The 19,957-nt window shown below is 46.1% G+C and overlaps 1 protein-coding gene across 1 annotated transcript in view; it reads right to left on the reverse strand.

Moving 5' to 3' along the window:
* Positions 1 to 19,957, reverse strand: part of sorl1 (sortilin-related receptor, L(DLR class) A repeats containing) — a gene marked incomplete at its 5' end in the record, with an annotated part of 53,356 nt that overhangs the window by 687 nt on the left and 32,712 nt on the right. Inside the window, 36 exons of the mRNA XM_079166543.1 lie at positions 1 to 3,016; positions 3,158 to 3,373; positions 3,462 to 3,654; positions 3,767 to 3,873; positions 4,176 to 4,350; positions 5,556 to 5,720; positions 5,822 to 5,941; positions 6,110 to 6,391; positions 6,516 to 6,598; positions 7,183 to 7,249; positions 7,337 to 7,441; positions 7,558 to 7,670; positions 7,896 to 8,065; positions 8,170 to 8,296; positions 8,784 to 8,912; positions 9,090 to 9,260; positions 9,403 to 9,555; positions 10,301 to 10,435; positions 10,525 to 10,656; positions 10,965 to 11,096; positions 11,272 to 11,382; positions 11,975 to 12,100; positions 12,229 to 12,348; positions 12,467 to 12,589; positions 12,694 to 12,807; positions 13,089 to 13,262; positions 13,627 to 13,765; positions 13,856 to 14,102; positions 15,437 to 15,528; positions 16,032 to 16,163; positions 16,444 to 16,616; positions 16,957 to 17,042; positions 17,712 to 17,840; positions 18,338 to 18,524; positions 18,655 to 18,833; positions 19,808 to 19,896. The exon at positions 1 to 3,016 is cut by the window's left edge and continues 687 nt beyond it. Coding sequence (XP_079022669.1) covers positions 2,949 to 3,016; positions 3,158 to 3,373; positions 3,462 to 3,654; positions 3,767 to 3,873; positions 4,176 to 4,350; positions 5,556 to 5,720; positions 5,822 to 5,941; positions 6,110 to 6,391; positions 6,516 to 6,598; positions 7,183 to 7,249; positions 7,337 to 7,441; positions 7,558 to 7,670; positions 7,896 to 8,065; positions 8,170 to 8,296; positions 8,784 to 8,912; positions 9,090 to 9,260; positions 9,403 to 9,555; positions 10,301 to 10,435; positions 10,525 to 10,656; positions 10,965 to 11,096; positions 11,272 to 11,382; positions 11,975 to 12,100; positions 12,229 to 12,348; positions 12,467 to 12,589; positions 12,694 to 12,807; positions 13,089 to 13,262; positions 13,627 to 13,765; positions 13,856 to 14,102; positions 15,437 to 15,528; positions 16,032 to 16,163; positions 16,444 to 16,616; positions 16,957 to 17,042; positions 17,712 to 17,840; positions 18,338 to 18,524; positions 18,655 to 18,833; positions 19,808 to 19,896 — 5,064 coding nt within the window. The 3' untranslated portion in view covers positions 1 to 2,948. The remainder of the gene's footprint in view (positions 3,017 to 3,157; positions 3,374 to 3,461; positions 3,655 to 3,766; positions 3,874 to 4,175; positions 4,351 to 5,555; positions 5,721 to 5,821; positions 5,942 to 6,109; positions 6,392 to 6,515; positions 6,599 to 7,182; positions 7,250 to 7,336; positions 7,442 to 7,557; positions 7,671 to 7,895; positions 8,066 to 8,169; positions 8,297 to 8,783; positions 8,913 to 9,089; positions 9,261 to 9,402; positions 9,556 to 10,300; positions 10,436 to 10,524; positions 10,657 to 10,964; positions 11,097 to 11,271; positions 11,383 to 11,974; positions 12,101 to 12,228; positions 12,349 to 12,466; positions 12,590 to 12,693; positions 12,808 to 13,088; positions 13,263 to 13,626; positions 13,766 to 13,855; positions 14,103 to 15,436; positions 15,529 to 16,031; positions 16,164 to 16,443; positions 16,617 to 16,956; positions 17,043 to 17,711; positions 17,841 to 18,337; positions 18,525 to 18,654; positions 18,834 to 19,807; positions 19,897 to 19,957) is intronic.

Consider the following 19,957-nt stretch of genomic DNA (forward strand, 5'->3'; position numbering starts at 1 on the left):
AAAACAAAAAAAAGGTTTGTTGCTCTGGGTTTGGGCTTCGGGTTGTAATAACTCTACAGAGAAACAACAAAAGGTGTGTTTTCCACGACGGAATCGGTTACGAGATCACTGCAACGAGGGTGAAACCAGCGAGTGTGTGCATGAACTTCACAGGTGGTGACAGTAGCATTATGAGCTGGGACAGTACCTTCAAAAGTACAGATATATAAAATACATTCATGAAGACATTTCATACAAACGAAACAAGAACAAATAGAAAGCAGAACACCATCAGTTCAAATGGCTCAAGCCGAGAGGCAAAACACAAAATATCAGTTAATGGACTACAGTACAGAGTCGGGGTGGTTGGGGGGGGGGGGGGACATTTGCGTGCAACGGTTCGATTCTGTATATACAACTGGTACTACTTCCTGGAACTTAAAGGGACAAATCAAATGACGTCATAGTAGTGTCGACCCATGCACAGGTCTGAAGATCCGGCTTTAACCCTCCACACAAATACAGTGCAGCCCAGTTAAATGTGTGCTCGCAGCACGAAACTATAACATTTAAAAAACTCAACAGAAACATATTTTTCCAGAAACGTTGTCCCCCGTTAGGACCCAGTCACACCTACGTTTGTAACGGCTAATTTTGGGTCTTGAAATCAATTATCATCAATGGATTCACCACAATCAGTGAAACAGTTCTGAATTCAGAGTAAATCTGCTCGCGTTGAAACAATATATATATATACAAATGAAAACTATATAAATGAATGATTAATCATTTAAGTCATTAAATTAGCAAAAGCGCCAAAACATTCACAGTATTTACTGCTTTTATAGAATAGAAAATGTTTAAGTTTTGAATTGTTGTCGGACAAAACAAGCAACTTGAGATGCTACCGAGCGCTGAGGAAAAGAAAACGGTAAATAAAAAAAAATAAAAATCAACAGCTGATTAGATAATTAAAATAATTGTTATTTGTTATTATCTCTGAAATCCGCACTGAGCTGTTTGCGTAGCATTTTGACGAACTCTGACACAAAAAATTTGTTTATTGACATACTAAAAAAAATATTAAAATTGTATTAAAATGATTAGCACTATTGTATCATCAAACAATTTTTGAATAAAGAATGAACGAAAGAATAAAAAAATGTAAGCTTGCTTTCTGTCTCTTTAGTCACCAAGCTAACTAGCATGCTACTAGCTAGCTGGCATACTTTTACAATTAATGTATTTGTTGCTAGCTTGATTACTATCTAACTTGGTGGTTGCTCGTCGCAGACTTGTGCTAGCACACAGCCAGCTAACTAGCATGCTACTTGCTAGCTTGATTACTAGCTAACTCGGTCTGCGCTTGTTGCCGACTCGCGCTAGCACACAACCAGATAACTAGCATGCTACCAGCTAGCTATACTTTTAAAATGTATTTATTTATTTGTTTGTTGCTAGCTTGATTACCAGCTAACTTGGTTATTGCTTGTCGCAGAATCGTGCTAGCAAACAACCAGATAACTAGCATTTAGTTCGCTTCCCAGCAACAACAACTGGCCAACTAGCCCAGTAAGTCAACCAACGCCTCCGGCCACCTATTTGACAGAGTTACTAGTTTCTGGAAAAACACGGCTCTGTTGAAATATGAAGACACATTTAAAAAAACTTCTGCCCCACTAGACACTACTACGGGTTATTTAAAACAGTTTCTTTTGTGATTTTATTTGAATTATCCCTTTAAATCTGTTTTTTTTCTAGACTCTTCCTCATAACCACAGAACAATAATCTGCATCCGCCGGTCGTTCCAGCCACAGCTGAAGGTCTCCGTACAGACTCAACAGTGCCGCCTAAAGCCATGGTGGTAATGATGGTGATGGTGGTGCTGCGCTGGTGTCCGACTCCGGCACAGTTCCCTGAGAACCCACTTCCCTCTACGACTACAGCTATGGCAAAAATGCTGGGGACATTAATTTGTGGTCCTGAATGATTATTTAAAACAAAACACATTATTTTACAGAATGATATGGTGCAGCATAACAAGGAGAGGACATATTAAAAGCCAATATTTACAAATCGGATGAGGGGAGAATATTCTCGTACCGTGTGTTTGCGTCTACATAACGGACATACGACAGTGTGCTGGTGGTGGAAAATAAAGGTGTATCTATGAGGTCACTACATGGTGCCACTGGTCCACCCGATCGCTGAAATGGACAATTTAGATTATGTGAATGATGAAACACGATCCACATCACCGTTTGGTCTATTTGTACATATTGTATACAGCATTTTTCTCTCTCTCTCTCTCTCTCTCTCTCTCTCTCTCTCTCTCTCTCTATATATATATATATATATAGATATATATCTGTATATTTTTTCCCCTATATGTGTGTTTTTTTTGCATTCTATATTCCAGTCTCTGGATGCTTATTTTGGCTTTGAGCAATGAACCGCTCCGATGGATGCTGAGTTTGCGTCACAGAGTCTCTCTTTTCCCGACAAACTAATCAACTCCTTCACAGTTTGCTTCAGTGTCCACCTCTTCCTCGCAGTCCTTTTTTTTTTTTTTTTTTACCCCACATATATATATACATATACATATATATGTATATATATATATGTATATGTATATATATATATATATATATATATATACATATACATATATATGTATATATATATATATATTTAATATTATAAAAAATAAGTTATTGCGCATCCACAAAAAAGTGCATTGTATTTTTGAAAAATATCTCTTTCTCTTTTGACACTTTTTTCATTTTCTTCTTCATGTTTCCTGCTAATCGTGGGGGGGGTGGCGAAGTTTCCGCCGGTTTCTTCTTCGCTCCGTCGTACCGCGCCCGATGATGGGGATTCGGGGAGGGGGAGGGGGAGGGGGAGGGGGGGGGGGGGGGGGGGGGCAGAAGAGAGAAACAGGAAGTGGAGGGGGGGGGGGGGCGTCTCGCTACGCGATGACCATGGGAACGTCGTCTGAGAAGCCGCTGATCATCGGAGCATCTTCATCATCATCACCTTGAGAGGAACATTGAAGGAAATGTTATCACTAATGGAGCTAACGGCTAACAGCTAACGGCTAACTTACTCAACCTACTGAAGTACATTATTATTACGGCCAGGTTCTGAACCCCAAAAAAGCATCTTAAAGTGTCTCACCCAGTTCGTCCCCGGAGGAGAAAATGGCAGAGCCCAGGCGCGAGTTGTAATGGGAGTTGGCGAAGGCGGTGAAGTTGTTCTGCAGCCGGCGGTGTCGCAGGTAGAGCGCCACCAGGCCGCCGCACACCCCCAGCAGCAGCAGGAAGAGGACCGGGACCACCACCGCCGCCACGTCCCCCGTGTGGCCCTCGTCGCTGTGGGACGCGTCTCTGGCCCCTGGAGGACGGACGGTGAATGTGTTTGGACTATTGGCACTAATTTGTCCTTTTTTAAACCCTGTGTGAGAGTGTGTGTGTTCCACTACCTGCCGTCAGCTGGTTGTAGAGCAGCAGCGCCGGCTCCCCACACAGCTGGCTGTTGAGCAGGCAGCGCGCCTGCACCGAGAAGGTGTAGTTGTGCCCCAGCAGCAGGCTGCTGATGCGGAAATACGTCTCCGTGGTGTTTCCCAGGTAGGACGTCTGGTTGGTCACGCTGTCGTACACGTGCACCTCATAACCCTGTGAACAGCAGGTACAAAGTATCAGTATTGCACCTTAAAAGGTACAGAGGTAGATGCAGTGGCCCAACCCTCTATGCAAAGAGGGTCGTAGAAATGTTTCCCTGTCTCACCCTGCTCTCGTTGAAGCCCTTCTCTCTGACTGCCAGGCTCTTCCACAAGAGGAACACGTGGTCGTTCTCCGTCAAAATCTTCAGGGCCTCTGGAGCCTGGAGAGGAACTGCATCAGGAGAGGAAGATAATGTTCCTTTGAGAAGGTGAAGACGAGACGTGGAGCTCGTAGGAAGGGGACAGGTAATGCTTCAGCATGCTGGAAACTTATCAGTTTGGACGTACAGATAAATAACCATAATCCTGTAGGTACTGAAGCCCGGAGAGGTAAGTCCTGTAAAAGGACAATGCTGCTCCTTTAATATATAACATATCTTTAGGTTTGACACCACGTATGTAGCCGTCACGTGCACATGTGAACCTCCTGCATGTGGCTCGTCTGTGTGCAGTGAGAGGACACACAGGTCGTACCTGTGCTGAGGGTGAAGCCGGCCTCCTTGCTCATGTTGCGCAGGCGGACGGAGACACTGTAGCGTCCCCCGGGCTCCAGGCCCTTCAGCTGGTACTCCACCGTGTTGTTCCTGGTGGTCAGCTTGTAGTCCCGCTCCTCTTTGCGGATCACGTCGCGCACGTGGATGGCGTACGTCTGCAGGAAGACGCGAGACAGAAACACACGAGAGGACGTCTCTCCGTCAGTCAGAGCAGACGATGAGAGTCGGGTAAAGTATTAATATCTAATTCATTTAGTTTCTTCTCCTCCGGTCACACCTCCTGATGCTCATCATCATGTTTCACCAGCTAGAGACGTTCGGGTTTCATTGATACTCTTATCAGTTATTTTTGATTATATTATAAAAAATTAAGACAATTAAGACAAGAATCCACATTTCTTTATTATTCTTGTTTGTAAAGAAATATTCGTTCTTGAGCCGCAACACAAGAAGTTCTAAGATCTTTAAAACACGTTCTCAGGTAAACAATGACCTCAGTGATTATCTCATCGCTTTTAAAGCACATCGTGGTTTGGCCCCAACAGAGAGAGGAGCTGTTGACCCCCAATGACCCCTAATGACCCCCAATGACCCCTAATGACCCCCAATGAGCCTTAGATCCTCAGGTCCCAAAGTCAGAATCAGTAATCTCTTTAAATCGCTTCTTAAAACCTATTTTTACTGACTGGCTTTTATGTGATGTTGTCACTTTATTTCATTTTATTGTATTTTATTTCATCTATTTATTTCATCTAATTTTATTTTTTATTTAATTTATTTATTTTATTTAATTTTATTTATTTTATTAATTTTATTTATTAATTAAATTATTTTATTTTATTATTTCATCATTTATTTCATCGAATTTAATTTTTTATTTAACTTATTTATTTAATTTATTTAATTTTATTTAATTTATTTTATTAATTTAATTTAATTAATTAATTTTATTATTTTATATTATTTCATTTTATTTCGTCATTAATTTCATCTAATTTTATTTTATTTTATTTTATTAATTTATTTTATTATTTTATTTATTTATTTAATTTTATCATTTATTTATTTTATTTTATCATTTATTTATTGATATTTTATTGATACATTGTATTTGTTTGACTCTCTGTTGATCGTTCTGTTGCTGCTTTGTCTGTTGAAGCTCTTTGTAAACTCTGGTTTTGAAGGAGCTCTATAAATAAAGTTATTCATATTATTATCTTTCATTGATGGTTAAACAGATGTTCTGCTTGTTGGTCACACACGACCAGAGTTCTTCAACGTTCTCTTCTCTCTGATCACGGTGTGAGCAGAACCTTTACCTCTGGACCTCGGCGGTCCCGTGAGGCGGTTCTGTACGTACCAGCGGTGCGTTGGGGGCGTCGTAGGGCGGCTGCCACTTCAGCGTGGCCTGCGTCTTGTCGACCCTCACGCGATGGAGGTTCCTGGGCGGCAGCCTCTCGTTGGGGATCATCTTCACCACGGCGTACTCAGAGGGGGGGCCCAGGAACGGGGAGACGGCTCGCACCTAGAGGATCACGGTCACGGCGGATCACATGTGTTATCGGTCGGGGGGATTCGAGTGGAGTGAAGCGGTTTTTCGTAAAGAACGTCGAGAAAGAGACTCACCAGGAAGAGATACTGCTCGTCACTGTCCACGGTGACCGTGAGGCTGAGAGACGTGGTGCTGACCTGACGGGGGCTCCGGTACAGATCCAGGAAGGAGGTGGCATAAAACACACCGTACAGCTGCACCACACACACACACACACACACACACGCACTGTTTGTCATGTGTTTGTTGTGTTATAAATGAGCTGTAACTGCATGTATTTGTGCATCCCTAATGTCATGAAGACCTCTTGGAATAAAGCTGCTGCTGTGAGCTGTGAGCAGTTTTAGCTTAACGCTGCGTACCTGAGCGAGGGTGTTGTTGACGGTCCAGCTGCAGTCCACGGCCGTCTGGTTGAGGGCCCGGGTCTTGAGGAAGGGCCGCTCCGGCTGGGCCCCGGCGGTCCGATGGTGGGACAGCGCGGTGGGACTGTCCCCGATGATGGTGTGAGCCCACACGGCCACCTCGTACACCGTGCCCGCCGTCAGGTTGGTCGCCTTGAGGATCGACCCTGTGACCGTGTAGTTCCTGCTCTCCTTGACGTGGGAGTCGAACTGCCAGGACAGGATCACGACGTACTGTTTCACCTGAGGAGGAGCAGAGAGGAGCAGAGAGGAGCAGAGAGGAGCAGAGAGGAGCGTCGTCGGTTTACAGCAGCACAGACGGGACGAACTCACCGGAAGGTTTGATTTCACGCGGAGAACCTCTCACCTCGTACGGAGAGTTGAAGCTGAACGAGAGGCTCATGGAGTCGCCGGTGAAGCTGTCGGCGATCACAGAGGGAGGAGGGAGAGCTGCAGCACACAGAGAGACAAACTATAAAAAGTGGTCCCAGTGTCCCCCTTAAGACCTCAAACCCTGAACCCTCAGGACTCACTGAGGTCCTGAGAGGTGTTTGTCAAATAATCTATTGACTTGTTTTTAAAAAAAACGGATTCAATAACAACATTAAATATTTGATGAATAAATAATGTGTTTTAAGTAAATGTAATGTTCCAGGCTGAACTCATGCCGTCCTCATTGAGTCTCCGGCTTCCACATGTAACCCCCCCCCCCGTGTCTATTGTGACGTTGCTATGAATTGTGGGTAATTCCCTTGTGAAAAAGTGTGGACTTTTATGGAAAGAGTTCATAAAGGGCTCAAGGGAGAGATTCAACCACTGGAGGATTTGAAAGGGGGACAGAACTAAACCCTCGTGGACTTTAAAGTCTGTGAATGAGGGGATTGGGATGAAGTCCACCAGGTCCAGCAGAGACCGGGACAGGGACCAGGACCGGGACAGGACATGGATGCCGTCTGCAGCATTCACATCAGCTACAACACCTGAAACACCCGTTCACACTAGCAGGGGGCAGCGGTGCGACTCTCTCACTCTACCTTTCTTCGGGGTGATGGATTTAACCTCGGACCAGTTGCCGACACCTCGACTGGTCACCGCCGCCACCTACGAGACATCCCCACAGCAAACCAACGTTAAAACACAGTAATATCTCGTAAACCTTCGTGTTCCCCGTGTGGTCGTGTTTCTCACCCTGAACCGGTACAGAGCGTCCGGCTGCAGCTCCTTCACCGCGCTGCTGGTGGTGGTGCATCGCTGAGACATCCAGTCCAGACCTGAGCGCTCACTGTACTCAACCTGACATCACACACACACACACACACACACACACACACACACACACACACACACACACTTTAGTATTACTGAAGACGAGGTGGAGAATCGGTTTGAATCGGACGAAGAGGACTCACGATGTACTCTCTGATGAGGCCGTGTCCTTTGTCTGGAGGGCTCCAGGAAACCTCCACCGTCCCGTCCTCACCGTTATCACAGGACAGCTGCAGGTTCCTGGGGGGGTCGGGCACTGCAGGACACACACACACACACACACACACACATGCACAGACACACACACACACACAGACACACACGCGCACAGCAAACATGGTAAGTACCAGACATAAAAGCAGATTTAGCTAAAAACAAGCCGTGTTTGTAAATGACTGTAACAGGAGCAGGAGCATATGATGGGATGGATGGTGTGGTACTCAGCAGGAGCATATTATGGGATGGATGGTGTGGTACTCACGTCCCTCCGGCGTCCTGACGGTGATCACCTCGTTGGTCTTGTGCAGCCTGCTGAGGCACTGCGTGAGCACCTTGACGTGGTAGGTGGTGTCCGGCTTCAGCACCATCAGCTTGTAGCTGGTCTTGTTGCTGTGAGTGTCCATGATGGTCCACTGCTGGGTGCCCACCAGCCTGAAGACCACGACCACACATGATTGGGACAACAATAACAATAACAATAACAACAATAGCAACTTTTTACTCTTTTAAAAGTAATATTACTTTTTTTTTCTCACCTGTAGTAAATGAGGAAGTAGCAGGAGTCCAGAGGGAGGTTTTTGGGGCGGGACCAGGTCAGAGTGATGGCACCCAAGAAGTCAGGGGTCCACTGGAGGTTCTGGACTTTATAGGCCAGGCTGTCCACTAAAGAAAGAGGGGGGGGGGGGGGGGGTCATCACACAGCCTGAAATAAACACCAACAGCCACCAAGTGGCAGCATTGCACTGATTTTAAGATGCTAAATGCTGCTTAAAGACTCCAGACTAACATCAGTGATTTAACCTCTCAGAGCACAGCTGCTGCGTCTTTGGTGTTATGAAGACATTCACCAAAGTCACACAATACAGTCTGGTGTCTTTAAAGACAGCATAGATCACGGCTTCAGTTATTTCAGAAAAAAAGTGGTTAAAAGTGGTGAAAATATTCTAAATATGTTTCTCCAAACTCCACCGACAGTAGAAGTACACTGACTGTAGAAGTACCTCATACAATCACACTTAAAAACCCTTAAAGTACCTCAAAGTACTGAGGTAGAGATACTGGCATTTACAGCCCGGATAAGTGAGCATCTTATAAAAGGCTTCGCTCCTCGACCGTCCTCTCCTACGTGAGCTGAACACGGGGAACCTACGGGTGCAGTTGTCCTCGTCGCTGTGGTCCGAGCAGTCCAGGAAGCCGTCGCAGCGCTCGCCGTCCAGCACGCAGGCTTCACCGTCAGAGCACAGAGTCCCGTTCACGCAGAGCAGAGGCCCCCGAGTGGCTGCAGGGGGAGAGGAAGCATCACCGCATCTCATTATGAGCCACTGACACCATGACTGCACGCAGTGATGTGTGTGATGTTGTGTGTGTGTGTGTGTGTGTGTGTGTGTGTGTGTGTGTGTGTGTGTGTGTGTGTGTGTGTGTGTGTGTGTGTGTGTGATGGTGTGATGGGACTCACGGCAGTGGGCTTCGTCGGAGCCGTCCTGGCAGTGGGCCTGGCCGTCGCAGCGCTGCCAGTCGGGGATGCAGCGGGGGGGCCGGCGGCACAGGAACTGACCCCGGACGCACCGCGTAGGGGAGGGCGGGGCCTGAGTGGGGGGCGGGGCCATCGTGGCGGAGCCGTTCGCTGCTGTTAGAGAAATATTAAGTCAAGATTTGTATTCCTGTTCTGTTTGTTCTTTCCTCTTTAAGCGTTTAAATGTTGTATTGAGGTTTATAGAGATTTCTTCTTCTCCTAAAGGAAACCCTCCACAGGTGATCAGCGCGGGTACCTGTGGGACATCCCAGCTCATCGCTGCCGTCGGGACAGTCGGCGTAGCCGTCGCACACCCAGGTGTTGATGATGCAAGCGCCGGAGCCGCAGTGGAAGCGGTTGGGGGCGCAGGTGGAGGGGCCGGGGGTCACAGCGTGAGGAGTGACTCCACCTGAACAGGGTGGAGGGTCAAAGGTCAAGCACTGAGGAGGGAAACTCCAGAAAACAGATGAAGATGGTAAACTATGGAGAGACGAGCATCCTGAGAGATGCACAAAAAGATCCATTAAACACATAAATATGTAGGATATTCTTCAAACAGTACACATTTTTAGAAATGTGTAATTCACAGTTATTGATTTATTATTAGGTTAGAATTTGGTTTGTTTAGTAAACTTTCCCCTAATAAAGTATAAACTAATAAATAAACTATGAACAAATGTTTTAAACTAAATTGAGTGGAAAGATATGACGGCGTATTAGTGCCATTGAAGGTAATAAATAAACAAATATACTAAAATTACTAAAATTATTAAGGAGTCGGTATATTCATAGAAAAGAAATTGGAATTTATTAAATTAAAATTGTAAATTTATGAGAGAAAATAAACTTGATATTCTCAGAGATTATAAAGTCTGAATTTGGATGCTCCTATAGTAGTGTTATTATGGTAAAGATGGCCTCCGAGCGAGAAAAGGTCCTGAAAGATACATAAACATGTTTTCCTTCATGTTCTTTCTGTGTTATTTTATGAGTGAATACTAATATAATTCATATTTTGCTCTTTGGGGCTCCGGTTCCCTCGACAGAGCGGGGGGGCGACAGCATGTGATGGAGCCCACGGTGTTCACATCACCAGGTTTGATGTGTCCCCTACACTAACACGCAGCAGGACAGTACAGGTGCAGTGAGCGTACCTGTACACTGAGCCTCGTCGGACCAGTCCCCACAGTCGTTCTCTCCGTCACACTTCCACCACGTCGGGATACAGCGTCCGTTCCTGCACTCGTACTGGAAATACCGCGAGCAGCCGGGCACCTCGGTGGGAGCCGCTGCAGCGCACAGGACGAGAATCAAATACACGCGTCTGTGTTTTATTCAGCGTGTGCAAACAGTGTGTGTGTGTGTGTTTCCTCCTCACCACAGTTGGCTTCATCAGAATAATCCCCACAGTCGTCCATGCCGTCACACTTCCACTCCAGGCTCACACACACTCCGTTAGCGCACTGGAAGGTGTAGGCGTCACACACTTTACCGAACTCAGACGGCGTGGCTGACAGACACACACACACACACACACACACACAGACACACAGACACACACACAGACACACACACAGACACACACACACACACACACACACACACACACACACACACACACACACACACACACACACACACACACACACACAGAAAATAAAATGAATATTTATGAAACAGAATTACTAAAATTGACAATGTTTCTTTAAAAATAGCACAATATGCACCGTGTACATGCCTTGTGCTCCGCCTTCTTTCTGTAGTTTTCTCAGCGTTGTAAAGTGTTACGAGCCGAGATTTAAAGGAAAAGAAACTCACCACATCCGGCGTAGTCGGCGTCCTCGTCAGACCCGTCCTCACAGTGTTTGATTCCGTCACAGACCAGCGACTGGAACAGACACTGGGCTCGGTTCTTACACACAAACTCCATGTAGCGAGTGCACAGCGGGTCTGTGGGCCGAACACACAAAACCAACGAGCAAAATGACTTTTCCCTCCACGACACTGACATCACGAGCATTTCAGTGTCGGATAAACATTCTACATTTCCTGATTTTATTCTGTTTTGTCGTTTAAAATGAAAATAGAAAGAGGGAAACAGTTCTAAACGGATAGAATCGCTCACCACAGTTGTGCTCATCGGCGCCATCTGGACACTCCTGGATGCCGTTGCAGTGAGCGGTGGCCGGGAGGCAGGTGTGGTTGGAGCAGAGGAAGCCGTTACACCGAGTTCCCTCTGGAAGCACGCAGAACGTCAACAAGATACCACAACGGAGAACCGTTACAGAGAACCGTAACAGAGAACAACCCATAATACAGTCAGTCCAACCTGTGGCTTCATATTTCTGTGGTTCGAGTAAGTATCGTTTTTTGGTCGCAATCTAGGTTTTTTTTTGCAACCGGTGAACAGGAAGTGACCACATCTGGACTGAGGAGGAGTGACGTAGAGACGCCGTATACGTCTCTGGTAGAGACCTGTCAATCACCGTGTAGCCCCGCCCCTAAAGCATCCCCTGCTTTATGGTCTGTTTGACTCTAAATGGACCATCATTTACTAAATGAACATCATGCTGTATTGAAGAAGACTTGAAACTAGAGATTGAGACCATAAACTCATGTTTACAATGTTTACTGAGGTAATAAATCAAGAGAGAAGTAGAGTCATTTTCTCATAGACTTCTATACAACCAGAGGAGTCGCCCCCTGGTGGACACTAGAGAGAATGCAGCTTTAACACATGAAGCTTTTGGCTTTTTGAGGTTTTAATTCTAAAATAACATGATGAGCTCTACAGAGACACACTGATGTATTGTAACGCTGGAACTCACCACAGTACTGAGGGTCTTCATCCGAGTCGTCCTGACAGTCGTCGTCACCGTCACACATCCAGCGCTGCGGGATGCAGTGACCCGTGTGACACTGGAAGCTACTGGCCTCACACGTATGGTGGCCCACTAGGGACAAACGGGGAGAGAGATTAAAGGAGAAGCTGGTACGAAACTATTTTTAAAAAAAGCCCTTCAAACTGCAAATATACATCTTCACCATTGCAACATAACTAGTCACATAGTTCGTTCCTCACCTGTGCAGTTGGCCTCATCCGACCAGTCTCTGCAGTCATTGTCTCCGTCACAGCGCCACGCCTCGCGGATACAAACTCCTCGAGCACACGTGAACTCTCCAGGGCCACACTGGTGAGACTCTGAGAAAACACAATGCATTTACATCGTGGTGTCTGGATTATACACATTTTTGGTATATATATATATATATATATATATATATATATATATATATATATATATATAAAAACGTCTCACCACAGTGCTCCTCATCACTGTTGTCTCCACAGTCGTCCTCGTGGTCACACTTGAAGGCCAGCGGGATGCAGGAGCCTGAGGCCATGCAGCGGAACTGGTTGGACGGGTCGCAGGTCGTGGTGGCTGCAAGCGGGACACATAAACATGTTTATTCCTCTACGTGGAGACTGTATTTTGCATTTATCTATTTTGCATAATGAGAAAGAGCGACGCGACCGAATACTTACGACACTCCTGTTCGTCGCTCATGTCTCCGCAGTCGTTGTCGCTGTCACACTTCCAGATGCTGCTGATGCAGCGGCCGTTGGAGCAGCGGTACTGGTTGGGCAGACAGCTGTGCTCTGATTGGAGGAAAGAGAAGAAGAAGGGTCACATGTGACCACTAATTAACCACACAGACCCCGAAACTGGACAGAAAAGTTCATCTTACAGTAAGGATATCGGAATTATGTTCGTTTCACATGATATCGATGGTGTCCTGAGTGCTGCTTTGTTATTTACGTGTGCAGTAAAATCTAATACCGTGTGTGTGTGTGTGTGTGTGTGTGTGTGTGTGTGTGTGTGTGTGTGTGTGTGTGTGTGTGTGTGTGTGTGTGTGTGTGTGTGTGTGTGTCAGTCTCACCGGTCTTCACACAGGTGTTGTTGTGCAGCAGGTAGCCGGTGGGACATTGGCACTGCAGCTCTCCGTTGGGCATGGCGACGGTCGGGGCTCCGTCGGGACAGACGCAGGTGTGCCGGTGGCCCGGCTGAGGCAGACACAGCAGGCTGCACGGCTGGTCGGCGCAGGCGTTGTGTCCTGAAGGAACCACAGAGATCAGCTCACAACACACGATACAGGATCTGATCTCAGAGCAGCTGTACCTTCATGTAGGAGTGTTTCTATTCAGCCATCAAACTTGAAGATAAAACTTCTTTTTTGCAATTTCTTTCTTTTGCTAAAATGTTTTTTTTGCGGCAGACAACTGTGTTTTGAAACTTGCCCAGTTGATTCATGACATTAAGACAATTATTAGCTCTTTCTAATCCGTTTCATTGAGACGGTTTTATTTGAAACGTGTGTGTGAAGCTGAAACCTAAAGGCTGATCCTTTACTAACGAGATGTCCTGACTCATCTCTGCTGAGCTTTGACTCTCTGGCCTCCCCTCCGTCTGCTGCTCACCTCGGTTCTTCCCCTTGTAGAAGATCTTGAGGTCCATGACTCCGGTGAGTCTGCCGACGATCAGCTCGTTGCTCTGAGAACCGGCTTTAGGGGCTTTGAAGATCCCCATTCTGGACCAGTCGTCCCAGTACAAATCGTTCTGCATCGACGGATGAAAACAAGAGTTTTAAGATGGAACCCGGGACCGGAGAGGAGTTTGAGGACGGGTGGTGGTGTGTTAGGGTCTAACCTTGAAGACCGCGATGGCGTAGGGGTGGGGCAGCCCCTCCATGAGGACGCTCCTCATGCCCCCGGTGAAGTCGGCCCTCTCGATGCGGTCGCTGTAGGCCTCGGTCCAGTACAGCCAGCGGTCGTCGGCCGTGATGCCGTTGGGCCAGCGGACGCCCTCCGACACCACGCAGGACACGTTGGTCCCGTCCATGTAGCTCCGGTACACGCCGGCCGCCCGATCCCCCCAGTCCGTCCAGAACATCAGACTGTGGGGACGGAGAACACAAGTTTAATGTTCCAGTAAACTATACTAACAGCAGTAAAATGAATATATAGGTCAGAGGGTCTCAGACTTAAGGACCCCTGTTATTCATAACAATGAGTACTTTTATTTGTACTCTTACTTGTGAAACGTTTCAAAGTGAATACTTGAGGTGAGTGACTGCTGGTCACTCACCTCAGTGACCAAAAGGTTTTGTTGAGGCACAAACACTAGGTCTTGTGGTAAAAGATGTCAATTATAAATGAAGTGTAAGAACTTATAAACTTATAAATTGATAAAAAATAAAAGAAGAAAAGAAATTTTGAATTTTTTCGAAATTTTGAATTTTGAAAAAATGTTTTTTTGCTACATTTTTACTTTTTCACTGGTAATTATTACATATTTTATAAAACACTCATCTACACAAACCTTTACCTCAGAGATCATTTCTATAAAATGTACATTTAAAAAAAGGTTCTTCAGTTAAAAGTCATTCATCTTTAGAGTGACTGCAGATTTTAAAACTGTTCTTAACATCCCCAGTTAATTACTGACATTAAGACAATTATTCTTTATGTTTAACTTATGTTTAAATATGCAAATGAGGTATGCTCTTACTAAATATGCACTCATTTACATAAATGTCCTGAACATTGGATAAAGTTACTGTACTTTCATTATAAAACCCTCACGTTGTAAAATGATATAAATAAATGTTGTACTTTAAATATCGACGCATTCTAACAGCGGGAACATTCACACAGAGACCTCCAACAGTTCTGCTGGTAATCAAAGAACAATTGTCTTTATGCACATTAATAATCTATAACCGTACAGTATGTCTACATTACAAGAGAAACGTCTACATTTTACGGAGCTGCACAAAATAGAAATTTACATTTATGTAAATATATCATCATGGAGATCGATCCAATATGATATAAAAGGCTGTCTGATGTCAGATAATGAAACTCTTGTTTCCTCACAGAAACAGAGCGACCGGCTACAGAAACGTCCTCATCGCCTCCAACAAGAGAAACCAGACATGAGACGAAGAGGAAGAGGAAGCGTGACAACAGTGTCTTATTCTGACCAAACCAAAAAGAGGAAGAGGCTCTTGTGAAGAAGGTAACATGAAAACCACAGAGTGGGAACTCGTCTCAAAGAAAAGCAGAAGCAGAACCAGCTGATCCTCCTCCTCCCTTTCTCCCTTCCTCTCCTCACCACATCTCCATTAAAGTTTGGTTCGGTCTCCTCTTCCTCTGAGGTTTGGCTTCATCCAGCGCTTCTACTGGTTGAAGCCCTCAATACGACCACATGAGTATGTAAATTAGTTACCTCTCTCCAGGCAGAAGAACCAGAGCTCTCGGATGTTCCAGGATGGATGAGTTGAGCAGAGTGTGACGAAGGTCTCCGTCGGCGTTCGACACCTTCAGACAGAGACGGTGGACGTTACACACTGAATATCGACTCACTCATTCTTCTTCAGGTATGAAGAACACGCACATTATTAACAAACCGCGTCCGGCTGGAAGCAGAAGACGAGATATTAACTTTGGACGCGGTTCAACGTTCTTCTCCTGCTGGAGAACATTTACTGATTCTTCCAGGGAACTGTGTGACTTTATGAGCAACTTCCCTTCAATAAAACAAGTGAAATAAAAGAGCAGCGAGGAAGACGAGGCAGCACGAAGAACGCAGGGACTTTTATTGTGAAGGTTCTTTTAATTGAAATGTGTCAATCCTCAGTTGGTCCTTTGACCACGAAATATAGAAGTGAGGACACATCTGGAGCATCTGCTCATAAAAGTCTCATTTAAAAAGACAGATGTGAGCACAGCCTCTCATACCATGAAAGCTGTTTTACCATTTCAACATCTGAAATGTGTGAATTATATGTTTCATAAGAACCACATCCCGACGCTCTCTGCACCTCGATCTTCTGCGCTCCGGCGTCGACCCAGTAGAGCAGCCGGCTGATGGGGTCAAAGGTCAGAGCCTCCACGTTCTGCAGATCCTTCCTCACAACGACCTCCTGACCCGTGCTGCCGTTCAGACACAGACGCTGCAGGAGGGAGGGAGGGAGGGGGAGAGAGAGAGAGAGAGGGAAAGACAGAGAGGAGAGAGAGAGAGAGACAGAGACACAGAGAGAGAGAGAGAGAGAGAGAGAGAGAGAATTGAAGTGAGAGTTCATTGCACACGATGTGTTCGAGGACCGTCGGACGATTAAGACGTTTTTTACAGCTCCTGGCTGTGATAAACGGAGCAATTGTTTAAAGCAACGATGCTCTTTCCCCCCCCTCCCCTCCTCTTGAATCCCCCCCCCCCCCCCCCCCCCCACTAACCTGTATGGTGTCCAGCGAGATGTCGGCCCAGTACAGGCAGTTCCTGTCGTAGTCGAAGTCCAGAGCCACGGCCTCCCGGAGGCCGGCCAGAGGCAGCGCCTGGTCGGTGCCGGTGGCCAAGTCGTAGCGGTGGATGGAGTTCCTCACGGCGTACAGGATGAACTCGTTGCTCTCTGGACGCAGCAGAGGAGACACGAGGAGACACTTCAGCATCACACGGTAGTGATTCAAAGATGAAAACCTGACGGTAATGACGGCGTTCACAGCTTCTGGCTGCGGTAAACGGTGACGTTTTGGCACATAGTTCCAAGAACACGTGCTGGGTTTTATTTATGACGGTCGCTCCATCTCCATCCCCCCAAACATCTCACTATCAGAGGTGAGCGTTTAATAAGACACACGGTTCTTAGCTTCTGGAGAACAGGAGTCAAGAGAACGCCACAAAGAGACTAAAAGATGTTTTCTGACAGTGAAGGAAGCGACCGCATGACGCTATGAAACGAGCAGCTTTACCTCCGACGGGACACGGCAGCATCTCTCCATCCAGCCTGGACTCCACGTCTCCTCCTCGGCAGCTGTCTCCTGGAACCCTCCTGTAGCTGCAGCAACACACACACACACACACACACACACACACACCGGACGTGTCTTCCCTTCACTCAACACCAGGGGGCGATCTCACCAAACACATAACTTTCCTCCAACAGCAGCAATAAACCCAAGAGGACAAAAGGCTGCTTTGCATTCTGGGGGAAATTCTCAGGTAATGAAAAATGAATAAAAATAATAAAACATTGGATGCTAATTATTATTGTGTCACAAGCACCATATAATAATAATAATTATAATAATAAAACAAGCAGCAGATAATAAAAACACACCTCCTCCTTTTCCTCCCTTCATTTCTGTCGGTTCAGCAGTTTAGTTCGTTAGTTAGTCAATAAAGTGAAACAACTTCTAAATAGAACAAAAAAACACAGAAAAGAAAAGCCTCTAGAACCGTATTCCATCATTTATAGGAGTTTAAATATATTAAATGCACATAAAGCTCACGCCGGTATTCACGCAGTGAGCCAGGATGTCTTCAAACGCACTCAAACAATCAGCAGCACCTTAAATACCAGCGCTGTGTTTGGGGTTAAAGCACCAGAACTACACTTCAGTTAAAGAAAGACGTCCATGAGGCGGTTTAGAGGTTTTGTCGCGGTGCCGTGTGAGGAGTCGAGTATCTGTGCGTGAACACGGAGACTCTGCTCCGCTCTGCTCACCCTTTGCTGCGTCGGTACGTTGTGCCGACCGGACACGGAACCGGAGGAGCGTACAGGTCTCCGGAGAACTCGGGGTCGGGAACGCAGACCTGCAGCGACAAGTCCTCACTCGGCTTGAAGCCGTAGTCACTGAGAGGAGGAGGAGCAGGAGGAGGAGGAGGAAGAGGAGGAGGAGGAAGAGGAAACAAAGTCCTGTGATTAATGTGATTCATTCTAAAGCATCCCCTGCTTTATGGTCTGTTTGACTCTAAATGGACCATCATTTACTAAATGAACATCATGCTGTATTGAAGAAGACTTGAAACTAGAGATTGAGACCATAAACTCATGTTTACAATGTTTACTGAGGTAATAAATCAACTTCATTTCTCAGAACCGGAGGTCGCCGCCTGCTTGTAAACAGACGTCTGAGTGAACATGAGACGGTTGTTGGTTTGGACTAAATGTTTGGTCTAAACATTGGTTTCGTGTTTAAAATAAATCAGCTCTGTTGGAGACGTTTGAGGGATGATAAAAGGAACAGGAATACACGAGGAAACACGTAAAATTTCTTTGTAACGGGGCCGAGACTTGAACAACGAACACCGGCGACCATCGGCCCTCCGTCGCCCTGCGCCTCCTCTCACCACTCGTAGTCTTGCCGCGTGCAGGAGCAGTTGGCGACGGCGACGGGCCGGTCGAAGTCCTCCCCGTTGAAGCACGTGGCGTGAGGCGCTCGTCTCTTGAACGTCACCTCTCGGCCCAGCAGACACTCGTTCCCGTGCTCGTCTGACGGAGACCAGCGCTTGTAGTCGGCGTCGGAACACGGAACACCTGGAGAATAATAGAGAAGAAGAACAACTGTAGATACGAGACTGTGACGTGGAACTCAAGAGCTACTGCCATCCTCTCTCCTCTCTCCTCTCTCCTCTCTCCTCTCTCCTCTCTCCTCTCTCCTACCTACCCAGGACGTCGGAGGTGTTGACCTGCAGGATGAGCCAGCCGTGCCGCTGGTCTGCGTAGGAGCCGAAGATGGTGAAGATGGTGCTCTTCTCCCCGGGCTCGGTGAGCAGCTGGTACACGTACACCGCCCGGTCCGAGAACTGGAAGTCGAACCACGTCTCTCCCTCGTTGGTGCTGAACCTGACGGAGGACAATGAATTCATGAACCCTCTGAACCTCGTGGGGCTTTCTTCACTCCCGTCACATTCTTCTCTTCAAAATAAAAGTCCTGAAACTGAACCATCACGACTAGAAGAAGAGAACTAGAACACGTCTTTAGTGCAGAACAACAGTTATCATGACGTCAATCATTCAAAATAAAGAAACACAATAGAATCTATAAATCCAACATGTTACCAAGTGTCCACAAGTGTTACCAACACTGGAACACAATGGAGGCTTTACGTGTTATAAATAACTAATAACTAACTTCATTAAACTATTCTCATGTTTCAGCCTCTCCTCCTCCTCTCCTCTCCTCTCCTCTCCTCTCCTCTCCCCTCCTCTCCTCTCCTCTCCTCCTCTCCTCCTCTCCGTGTGTGTTTTTGATGCTTCGTTTCGGTTTTGAAAGCCTTAGTCACACGTGATGTGTTCAAGGACCGTTGGAAAAATGAAAATCTGACGATAATGACCGTTTTTACAGCTTTTGGCTCAGATAAACAGATAAACAGATAAACAGATAAACAGATAAACAGATAAACAGATAAACAGATAAATGGTGACGTTTTGGCGATTGTTTCCAGAAACATGTTTTTTTTGGGGGTCAGGGTGATTTCCCAGCTGTTTATTGTCCATCATTTCCTTTCATCTGCAGCCTCCTCACGCACTCTCTGATTAAAGCAGACATTAAACATGAATACAGGGTAATAAGGCAGCACGTCTGGCTTTGTTGATTGGGAGATTTAACCCGGCCGTATAGAACAAGTTACTGATTAACAAGAGGAACTGTTTTCACGTTATATTTATAGAATATATTTAATTATATCATCACATGAATATGAATCGTTGCTGTTGGCATACAGGTGTTATAATAGACCTTTAAATGAGGGGGGGGGGGGGGTTGTGTCTTTCTATGAATGATGACATATTATTTATTAACCTTCGCTTGGACTCACTTCACTTGTTTGGTGGATCCTCCTTGAGCGATGGCCATCAGGATCCCACCGTGGTCCCCCCAGGTGTAGAAGTGAGGGCCGGCCAGCGCCTGAGGACACAAAACACACAACCTTTCATTTCCTGAGCATTTGAATTGTGTTTTCATGAAG

Source organism: Pholis gunnellus (assembly GCF_910591455.1).
Source record: "Pholis gunnellus genome assembly, chromosome: 9".
NCBI lineage: Eukaryota > Metazoa > Chordata > Actinopteri > Perciformes > Pholidae > Pholis > Pholis gunnellus.